Consider the following 12,220-nt stretch of genomic DNA (forward strand, 5'->3'; position numbering starts at 1 on the left):
GCGATGTTTAGCGATTAATATTATATCGTAGTCGTTAGAAGGCTGATTTTAAAACTCTCGGTAGCTCGAATTAAGTTGTCTTTTATTTATTAAATATGGCGAATCAAAACACACTGTTCTCGCTTCCTCATAAAATGTTATTTTCTTTTATCAATTTGCGTAATTTTTGGAATGTGACATTTTTAGCTCCGCACATTCCAAAAATTACGTACACCATAAAGATTTTCCTGTATTTTTAAATTAGGTTAAATTTTGAACTTTCATCAAATTTTGTCTATATTAACATCTATTAAAACCTTGTATTTTCAAAATGAGATATTCTTTGTTTATTTAATTCTTGTAACATTCCTGTTAAATATTAATAAAATTGTGTGGCCACTTCTCGTATGTGCGTTTCCTGCATCTAACATGATTTTATTTAAATATTGACCGATTTTTGTTTAATTGAAACGGTGAAATGCAGCAGCGTAAAATAAACGAAAAAAAAAATCTTATTTATAAAATCAAGCTAATTACAAAATTAAATTAACCAGAATGCATTTCATTATATTCGGAAGACGTCAGCTATTTTCATCTTTGGTAAAATAGTTGGAAACAAAGGAAGAATGAATTACTTCGTAACCCTTCAAAATTTGAAAGGAATTTGGAAGCATTTAAATTGTCGAATAGAAAATCATTCGGTATTTTTTTTAGATTAGGTCCACCGCCACCTCCGCAATTTTCTTTTAAATGACGACTTTTAAAAGTTTTCTACTACGCTGAATACGGAAATCGCATTGAAATTTTGCAGAAATAAGTAGTTATCGAGATATAAAAAGTTGTATTATGCATTGTATTCTTTGGCAGACCATCGTTTTTACGCGCGTGCGCTCCATAAACAAATCTACGCGCGTAACAAAGATGGGCGCCAAAAAATACAATGCATAATACAACTCTTTATATCTCGATAACTAATTATTTCTGCAAAATGTCAAGGCGATTTTCGTATTCAGCATGGCCGAAAACTTATAAAAGTCGCCATTTAAAAGAAAATTGTGGAGGTGGACCTAATCTGAAAATTTACCAATTCATTCAAAGTGGAAAAAAAAATCTTAGCAAATCTACCTGTATTAAAAGGTTAAAAGTTTTGCAAGTATTTTACATCCAATAATTTTGTAGGTATTAAAAACTCAAGAACAATTACAGTTTTAATTTGATTCAATTAATAATTTACTTTTCAAAGTCCTATTTAAAAATGAATAATGTGGTAAAAAAAAACAAAAAACAAAAGGTATAAGTATTAAAAAAAAAAAGTGAAATGAAACAAAAATAAAAATTTAAACAAAAAATAAAACAAAAACAAAAATTAAAAACAAAGATTTCAGGTAGTCTAATTCAGTATGACCCCGATCTGGTACTTATGAGATAGTAACTACTGTAATATTCGTTCCCCTAGTGTCACCACGAAACAAATTTGTGAGGGGAGGGGCGAACGCAATTTACTTTTTTTTTTTTTTTCATACCGTTGTTAAAAAATCAACCCTGAAACTAGATCAAGTAGTTAATCATCGAACTTTCTTTTTTTTCCCCGATCTGTTGAACCAGTTTCCTGAAAGAAAAATTTTAAAAGAAATATAATTTTCCAGTAGAGTCAAAAACAACAAAAATGTCACTGTGGCGTGGCAGTGTGGCATTTATTGGATTGATTTCTTCCAGTATTATGTTTAATTTTCAAATTTTGAGTGATTATCGAGACTCCCCAAGTCAGCCATTTTTAATATTCTAATTTAAGAAGCGTCACTACTTGTGTTTCAAAGTAAATAAACGCTTCAAAATAAGTTAAAACACAAAATAACTTATTCAGGTAGGTAGAAGAGTAACTTATCTTATTATTTGTTTTATATTTGGTTTTTGACTACATTTTCGTTTTGTCGGAAAGTGCCCAAAGATGGTACGCGCACTTTTTATAACTCTTATTTTAGTATCCATAACCGTCAGTAAGCGTACTAGTTAAAAAAAAAAAAAAAACATGCTGGAAAATGCAGAAATATAAAACCACCAACGTGTTTTCTAGATGAGCCACAACTAGTTTTGTCTGGAGAATTACCTCCCCTTTTTTCTCCCTCCCTCTCTCTCACAAAAGCATGACGGGCTGCTGCTACTGCTACCATCCTCTTCGTCTTTTCCTTCGCACAACATGACGAGCAGCCGGAGAGGCGGCTGCTCGCTTTTCTCCTTCCAACGTTTCGATTATTTTTCATATCTGTAGTGTTCATCAGTAGACATTATTATTATCATTCATCACCATCATAAAACTTCAGAAAAGACGGATTTTAAGGAGAATAACGAAAATAACAGGAAACTAAGTGGATATTTTTTTTTTATTATTACCCAAACCTGAAACAAAAACGAAGCCAACTTGTGATTAAAAATATATATATTATTTATTTTATCAACAAAAAACAAGTTTTTTTTTCATACTTCAATTTTCCCTGGATTTTAAAAGGAATATAAACTGTTCATGCCAGCCTATACAATGTATTTGGAGAGGATCGGGTAAGAATTAATCAACTCAGTGATGAAATTATATATATATATATATATATATATATATAATCCTAATGCCTATCCATTGATTGTTTTTTTTGGTTGCAGCTATGAAATCTCTCTTTCTCATATCGTATATTTATGGCAAGTTAGCTACACAGAAACATTTGTTTTATCTCTGGTAGAATTCACCAGGCTAATTACGAAGCGTATTTCAAATACGCCGTATTTGTCATAAATATATTTACAATTATCTACGCATGTATTGAACTCTGTTGAAATAAATACTAGAAAATGTATACGTAATAGAATTTGTGAATTCGGAGTGGAACTTCGGTTTGTCATTAATACAAACAACCTCGAAAGAATCAGACAATCACAAGTTCCATTCTCAGTTAGCAGCAAACCGGGGTTTACACGCTTCTGAAACCGCCGGTATCGACGACTAATTTAATTTTCACCGCGTACTATTCGCGTGTGTTTGTGTTTCTTTCTAGTTGTTTTTTAATTTTTATTATTGGTCACAAGCACCTCCTTTTTCATGTTCTTTTATTTTCATCGTAAAGTTACAAACAAGCCAATGATGGTTTTGTGTCAAGTTTGAAAGTTTACGTGTGTAAACACGTTTTCCTTTTTCTACACACACACACACACACACACACACACGCCGGCTACGTGTGTTATTACAACACATGTAATAAAACAAAAACCAAAAATATTTAGAATTGAAATTCATCACTGAACCTAAAAATACGAAAAACACCTTTGTTGACAAATGAATGGCAACGAATTGATTATTCGAACACAAATTTGTTAACATTAATCAACATCTGCTGCAATTCCAGGAAAATATGATTGATATTAGCTATTATTATTGATTATTAGTGATCAATTATTATTAATATTAATATTAACTTTATATTAATTTTTTTTTTTTTTTTGTAAAAGGCACAGTGTCTAATATCACTCACAAAACAAGTTGTTTTGGATATTTTTGCAGTTTATAAACCGTGTTATTTTTTAAGGTAGGATTTTCCGTGCTTGTTAAGATGGGGTCGAGAGATCGATTTATAAAAATGTCGTTATAAGCCAAAACAACAGTACTTAATTCTCATGCCGAAAACAGTAATATATTAAAAGATTACGAATATTCATTGAATAATAGAACGAAGAACGACTGCTATATTGTGTTGTTTTTAGTAAAAACAAACAAAAAAAGTCTATCGCTAACAAATATTGCACGCCATGAACAAGTAATCTAAATATTCGTTCTGAGTTATGTCCCCGTGTGGGAACTTTTCCTCCGTCTACTTTATAACATCTTTGTAAAATGCAATTTTACTAAATTTTCCGTAAAAAATTTTAATTTTGAATAAGTTTTTTTTTTTTTTTTTTTTTACATTAGGTCCATCTCCACAATTTTCTTTAAAATGACGACTATGCTGAATAAGACAATCTCAATTAAATTTTGCAAACAAGTAGTTTCCGAGATATAAAGACCTGTATTATGCACTGTAATTCACTGGCGACCATGTTTGTATGCGCACGCGATAAACAAATCTAGGTAAATTTTTACATTAGAACCACCTCCACAATTTTCTTTAAAAATAAAATTTCGGAATAAACACCCAACATCTCCATGTTAAAAACGGCTTTCAGAATAAACACCTTAAAGGGGTATTGAGATTTTAATCGGTTTTCGGCCAGAAATTTTGCTGCCAAGGGGTCGAAGTTGAACGATTTGACTTTTGAAAGCTTTACCAAACTCCTCCGCCAATTTTGGGTCTAAACACTTGAAATTTTAGATTTAGATTACGTGGACATGGATCAAACTTTTTAATTTGATTTGAGACCAAAACAATAAATGTTAAGGGGTCAAAATTAAGAGTCAAAGTTTAAAACAGTTGACTTCTCAATTAATTTTCGGCTTATACATTTGAAATTTTAACATAAAATGTATTCAGACATAGGGCAAGCTTTTTAATCGGTTTTTGTCCAAAAATTGGCTACCAAGGGGTTAAAGTTAAAAAGATTTTACTTTTGCGGTCTCTAGCAAACTATTCAGTAAATTTTGGGTCTAAACATTTGAAATTTTACATAAAGGATAGCAAACTTTTTAAATTAGTTTTTTAGGCGAAAATTTGACTGCCAAAAGGTCAAAGTTGAAAGAGTTGACCATTGCAGACTCTACCAAACTCCTCCGCCAATTGTGGGTCTAAACACTTGAAATTTTAGATGTAGGTTACCTGGACGTGAATCAAACTTTTTAATATATATATGCAGTTTGCAGTATGCACATATACTTATGAACAGTATATAGAGCCCGAGCAAAGCTGGACTGGAGTAGTGGAGTTATATATATATATATATATATATATATATATATATATATATAATGAAAACAAGACGTGGTAATGTTTTTCCATCTTAAGATTTTAACTCAAAATCGTTTAATAATATTAAAAATCAATAAATATTAAACCATTTTTTGCCTACAAACAATTTTATCACATTTTGTATGCACCGTCAACATTTCTTTTACCCGCTTTTTAGTCGTCAAAATTCCCATCATACGTAATTTTTTTACGCTGTAAATGATATATTTCGTTTCAGTTTCATTCTGTTCGGTAGTTCGGTTTTTACATAAACTCGGGTCACGTAACCCATATGAGGCATGCGGACACTCAATTTAACCCTTTTCTATATAAATAAAACAGTAGATGCATTTGTGCATGTGTCTGTCGGTGTGTAAATATTTAACCGATGAAGTAAACTCTTGAACTACTGGTCACATAACACTAAAATTATCAGGAAATAGTAATCAAACAGTCAAACACCAAGGATGGTTTATAACAAATAAAATTTTTGTTTGCATGGATGAATAACGCGTATAGAAATTTGTCGACAAGTTGAAATGCAAATTGTTCATTTCAACTTGCCGACATATTTCTATTAGTTTTACGCATGTGCAAATTCATTCATAGTTATAAGTGGTTTAATTTTAAATCGTTTTTAATGTTCACTAGTGTTTATTTGGCTTTATTAAATTGTTAGTTGAAAGTACAAAATACTCCATGTTTAGAATGGATTTCTAATAACGTTATTTCGACACGGTACCAAAACTGTAGAAAGCGCCCACGTTTTGTTTTGTTTTGTTTTTAACACTTATTTCCCATCATTTTCTCTCTCGCTACATTTTTTCAAAATTTCTCTCTCGTGTCGTTTTTGTTGTACAACATATCAAATATACATTTATTTGTGAAAATGCCGAACTCATCTTGTATTCCGTTAACAGTAGTATTAGTAGTTTCGAATTGTCTTTCATTTTCTCCTTTCAGTAATGTGGCCTTTTGCCAGACTTTATCCCCCCCCCCCCAAAAAAAAACCTAACGAAGTCTATGGTGGTGTATGAATCACCAAAGTGTTGATATGCCGTAAGTTTGTTAGGGTTCGATTTTGTTAATTGCATTTTGCCGGTTATTTATTATTATTTTTTTTTTTGCTTTCGCTCATATCGCGGAAGAACCGCATTTGCTTTATTCCCACGAAGAAGACGAATTCCACTCGAAGGATTCTTCATAAGACGCAATCGTTCCTATCCGTTACACACACACACACACACACACACACACACACACACACACACACACACACTTTTCTTTTTAAAAAAAAAAAATAATAATCAAAACAATTGTCCTCCTCTCGCGCCAAAACCATACACACACAAAAATAAATAAAAATATTTCCGATATTTTCTCAGCTTGCTTTTAATATGAATGAAAAGGACATTCACCTCATAATTTGCAAAAAGGTTGGTCTAAAAATAAAGCAAAAAAGCAGAATATCCCCATCATCATCACCATCATCATCATCGTGAAATCATCAATCACACATTCCCAACTCTTTCAAGAATTTTTCTCCAAGATTTGGTTTCACTTTTCATCGTTAAATTTATGGGTACTTCATCAGAATACGGATCGTGCTGAAATAATGATATTATTTAGAAACCCATTCTAAACATGGGCAAATTATGTACTTTCACCTCGCAATTTGATAAACAAAAGATTCGCTTAAAAATTAAGTTTAACTTGAAAATGCTATATAAAAAATAACACGATTCGTATTTTGCATAAGCACTAATTTATAAAAGTCTTTAAACTGTGGATCAGAGCTTAATTTCTGGCTTTTGTTTTAATTAATTAGCAAAAGGCCATCATCATGGCTCATGTGTACTCCTCTAAAATCAAAGGGAAAAATCATTTTCGAGTGTGCCGAAGTTTTCATACATATATTTTTAATGAAAATCTTTGTATGAAATATTTTTAGTTTAAAAATCATTTTTTTTTTTGTTTTCTCATAATTTAACTACAATATGACCGTTTTCAAGTCCAACGTAAACAAGTTCTTGATGAGTCGTCCCCCTTAAGAAATCCAATTTACCAAATTTACACTTCTAACGGTTACTATGATATTGTCCTTTGACCACTGTACACTCTTTAACTCTTATCCTCGAGTGGCCTCTGGGCCTGGATAAGTGGTGAATCCCTTGTATAAAAAAAAAATTAAATAAACAAACAAATGCTTATTCGATTTAATTAAGTCTAGATTAATTAACACTTCTCCCCAATTTGTGGTGTCATTATTTGAGGGCAAAATTAATTTGTAATATGTAGAAGATCGAGTTACCACGGTGGTAACCACCTAAAATAGCAATCTGGACTTGAAAAAAAAAAAAAATGCTTTCAGTCTAGAAAGATTTCTCCTTCGGCTGAGAACAGGTACTCTTCTTTGATTCTAACCCGAAAGCCGGGAGTCTCCCTATTGCTGCCTCCCTGATATGGGTTAAGGTCTAGCCCCCTCCCGCAAAGGGTAATTCTGAATTGAAAACGAAGCTTTCTCGGTGCTCCCTCTATCAATGATATTCTTTGTCACCCCCTCCCCTCAAATGAATTGTGGTCCCAAAAATCCTGACCCTCCTTTATTTCTTACTACTAAAAAATCGATTCCTACAGACGAGACACCCCTCTCACCCTAGGGGGGGGGGGGATAAATTTGACTCTACCAACAACAATAAAAATTAAACAAATGTCACACTAATCAGCATGAAAAGGATTAAAGAAGATGTCATAATAATTATTTAATTGTCATCTCTTTGTGTGACATTTTTGTATTTTATCGAGAGAAAACAATTTATTGCATTTCTCTTCTTCGAGTCTATGTTGCCAGGCGGGTTGTCGTCTTTCTCCTTTCATAATGAAAACCAGAAATGTAGAAAGATGCGGACATGAACACTTAAAAAAGTGAATCTGCAATGAATGTCATCGATTCTTATCCTCATTTAGTCGTTTAACGGTGAAAATTAAAAACGTTCGTATATTCATTCAAATGTACAATTAGTACGTTAAAAGAAATACTATAAAAATGACGGTTAATAATTGTTAACCTTTGCCTTCGTTCTGTCAGCAGATAATTATATATTTTTTTAATACGATTACCTTTAACACCCTAGAAATATATTTCAAAAAGAGGATTACTTTAAAATGACTAACCACTTCCTGGTTGTATAGCACACTTCTTGGTCACATAGTGTTCCTATTTACAATGCCTCCCTCCCCACGGGACAGAGTTAGACACCAGGCTCGTTTTTTAATGTGGAGAAAAGGAACAAAAATAAAAATTCTCAGTCGTGAAGGATTTCTCCTCCACTGACAGAGAACAAGAAATTGAAGTGCAGCATCTGAAGAACAGATACTACACTTTGATCTTGTCTCGAAGGCCACATAGTGTTCTTCAATCATCCACCCTCTGTATTTTTTTTCAGCAGAAAACAGCAGAACTTAAAATAAATAAATAAATAAAATCGCCCTCCATTAACCTCAACACTAGCCCTAAATACGGGGTTGTCATACGAAAACCATATTTATAATATATTAGTAGTTTTTCCCTAAATTAAATAGTTCTGGAAAAAAAAATGGTCTCTATTTTGGAAATATCAAAGAAATGGTTACTCGTTCTGTGCTTATGCTGTGTTATAAAAAACTCTGACCATTTAAATTTATATATTAAAATGAACCCTATTTTGAAATCTAATTCATATTTTTTCGTACCTTTTCAGCTATATTCAAGATGTTGATGTGTAAACGTACTCGTACAAAAATCATTATTTTTACTTTGATAGTGGGGCCAAAAGAAAAAAAATTACACATTTAACTTCGACCCCACCCCTCTTTAGTGATTTTACAAGAATTATACGGAAATTTACTAAAACTTAATTCAAATTTTGATAATTATTACATTTATAACCTCATAGTCATAACTTGTGTTACTTAAGGTTTTATTAAATGAAATAATACCCCCCCCCTAATATGCAGTGGGGTAGGGTCAATTGTAAAAATCTTGGAGTCTCCTACTATAATAATCAATCATGACCACGTGACATTATTCACTTTTCTTTTTCTAAACGTGTCTTCCCATCTCTGTGCGACGAGCCTGTCATGGTTTATTTATTTATTTTTTTAATTATTTCTATTAATCTAAAAACGTTTCAAACTTTGCTGTGTCAATGAAGACAATAACCCTAGTTATGTATCTATATTGAAGATTGAATTGACTCCAACTTTTCTTTTTTAAAAGTCATTAAAAATACGTTGTTTCTTTGGTCTGTCATATTTTAGTTTTAGACATCGTTTGTCTGTCACCTTTGATTATAAAAATAGCGCTTTCGTTTGTCTGTTCCGCATTACATTTAAAACATCACATAACAACTAAATTATAGAAATGCATATCAAGATCTGGGCTTGTTTCAAATTCCTATCGTTCTGTTCTTGGCCAATGAAAAATCGATTGATATTATTTGACCCTGAAAAAAATCTATCCAATATATGTGCACCCCCCTCTCCGCACTTTCTTCTCTCTCTCTCTCTCTCTCTCTCTCTCTCTCTCTCTCTCTCTCTCTCTCCAACTGCAGAACGCGAAAAAAAGATGCTGATGATGATCAACATCATCATCATCATCAGTAAATATGCACGTGATTATTATTCAAGATAGACTTATATTTTACTTACTGTAAAATAATTCAAACTGATGCCAGTTCTTATCATATAATGATTTCGCAAGTAATTTGGTGAAGTGTCATCATGCAATCATGCAATGCATGTAGTTATGCATGAAATAAGATGAACGTATGGAATAATTAGCTAAGCTCCCCATACTTTTTTTTATTTATTTATTAAACTTACCTTTAACAAAAAAAAGAAAAAGAGGGCGTTCATATGAAATATTGTTTCATATGTTCGAGGGGTCTATCAGCAGGGAATAATTCTATTGTTTCGTGACTAATTTTAAAACAAATATATCTGGTCTAATCTCTTTCACACACACACACACACACACACACACACACACACACACACACACACACAAACACACACACACACACACGAGAAAACTAACACCTTGACAATAAAATCGGGGAAGGGGAGAGATGATTGACTATAATATAAAAATCCGGTTGTAGGTGATATTTTTTCTTTTTTTAATTTTTTTTTTTAACAATTTCTATCACCCCCCCCCCACATTGTATTATTTCTGTGTTAATGCAACTATCAGACAAGATTTCGTGTGTTTGTGTTTCTTGTAAATTTATTAGACGTGTATTGAATTATTAGTTTTTATTAAACGAATTTAAAAAAAAAAATCTCATAAAAAAAAAGCAAGTGTAAACCTGATTATATTTTGAGTTACTTTCTGGAGGTAATATGCCCCCAGTCGGGCAACGCCGGATAAATACAATAAGTTTCATTAATATTTTTGTCTCGACATTTTTTTGACAAAAATGGAAAATTTTTTACAACAAAAGACCCCCCCCCCCTCCAAAAATATTCTTGATTTGGTTAACAAATTAATCTGTGTGTGTGTGTGTGTGAGAGAGATCTGCATATGCTGTTGTTAAAAATTACTGTCCTATTTTTTATAATCCCTTGTCAGAGAACTTGCTTGTCTCTCCATGCAATATTTTGTCAATAGTCAGTCTCTTCATCCCCCAAAAGAGACGACACTGTTTAAGATAATGTCTATTTTTGCATTAAAAAAATTATTTTTTTAATATTCATGTTTTATTTGATTAATAAAAACACGAGTGATAAAAAGAATGAATAAATACTGACTGATCTATTATTAAATAACCCCCTCCCCTAAAAAAATAAAGCTGCTCACATTTTGTTCTGCTAAGGAAGATCACGGTCTAAACTACGACGTTTGAAGAGAGGCGGGTGGGGGGGGGTTATCAGTATCGGTAAAGAATCGCTTAATAGTATTGAATAGAAATAACGTCCAAGTAGATACGAGAAATACGCTGACATGCAATAAATGCTCCCATAATATAGACGTTACTAACCGGTGGCGGGGGGGGGGGTGAATGAATGACATTCGTGTAATTTTCTTATCATTTCAGCTGGGAGCAAAGTGTAGTATCTGTTTTGATACTATACTTCATTTGTTAATGTTCTGACCTCACTACAGGAGAAATACTAGATTGAGACCATTTAAATTTTTTGTCCAAATCAAGAGTGTTCCTTTCACTTCAGATTAAAAATCGATCTTGTGTCTAACTCAGCCCATATATAATTTTAATGGAGATAAAATATGCATGTAGGTTCTCTTTTTCAAAGTGACAGACAAGCTTTTGGGGTGGAATAGTGCAATAGACATCGAAGTGGACGATTAGTCTCTTTTCTCCTCGATTTAGGATATTTCTCATCTGTCTGCCAAAAAAAAAAATGCTGGGTGATTTTTCGGTGGGGGAGAGGGTCAAAACAGTTGAGTGGTGATGATGATGGTGAGACTACAGCTGGAGTTTCCACAGCCCTGCAATTTTAGTGTATTTTGAGTGTATGTGTGGTGGGGGTACAACGACTGTCAATTATTACTCCCTCCCACGCCCTTTGGAGAAAGAGACAAAAGAAAGGAGGGCGCGAGGAGGAGAGAGGCGAATGTTATGTCAGTGAATTAAATCCCTTCCTCAAAGCCGATTCTAGGTATTTATTTGCTTCCCCACGAAAGCAAAATGTGACATGTTTTTTTTATTTTTTAATGTAGGGAAGGATTAAAAAATAAAATTGCCTTACTGTAGAAAGGTTTCCCTCGCAATTGACTGACACATTGAGTGTAGCATCAGAACAGATACTACACTTTGAGTTATATATTTTTTTATTTTCCGAAATGTACAAGAAAATAAAATAAAAAAAAATTTAGGCACAAGGCCACTTAAAAATTGGGGAGGGGATGTCTATGGTTGCTTGATCCTAGCTAAAGTTCTCATTCACCGCAAATGCCTCAAGCACACCGGGAGTCGTCCTACTTAAGATTCCCATATATATATATATATATATATATATATATATATATATATATATATATATATATATTATGTTTAAAATGCAATTATCCACTTTAAAAATTTTTTTTAAATAAAATAATATATATATACCGCTCCCCATGTACCAAATTGGTTAAAAAGGGAAAATTATTCCCAACTCGCATTTAGGTAAAAATGCACTTTCGTAAATAATTGAATTCATTCAAAACATATCGCTAAAACCAAAACAAAACAACACACACACACACACACACACACACATATATATATATATATATATATATATATATATATATATATATATATATATATATATAT

At 32.3% G+C, this 12,220-nt stretch overlaps 1 protein-coding gene across 25 annotated transcripts in view; it reads left to right on the forward strand.

Moving 5' to 3' along the window:
• Nucleotides 1–12,220, forward strand: part of LOC145248122 (disabled homolog 2-interacting protein-like) — a 1,344,959-nt gene that overhangs the window by 1,080,589 nt on the left and 252,150 nt on the right. Inside the window, exon 1 of one of the 25 annotated variants that reach the window (XM_080109935.1) lies at nt 2,170–2,535. The exons of the other annotated variants lie outside the window; for them this stretch is intronic. Within the exon in view, the coding sequence (XP_079966061.1) occupies nt 2,501–2,535 (35 nt within the window). The 5' untranslated portion in view covers nt 2,170–2,500. Of the gene's footprint in view, nt 1–2,169; nt 2,536–12,220 lie in introns of those variants that run through there. 25 annotated transcript variants of the gene reach the window in all.

This window comes from Euprymna scolopes, chromosome 26 (genome assembly GCF_053919585.1).
Source record: "Euprymna scolopes isolate OS-2025 chromosome 26, ASM5391958v1, whole genome shotgun sequence".
Classification (NCBI taxonomy): Eukaryota; Metazoa; Mollusca; class Cephalopoda; order Sepiida; family Sepiolidae; genus Euprymna; species Euprymna scolopes.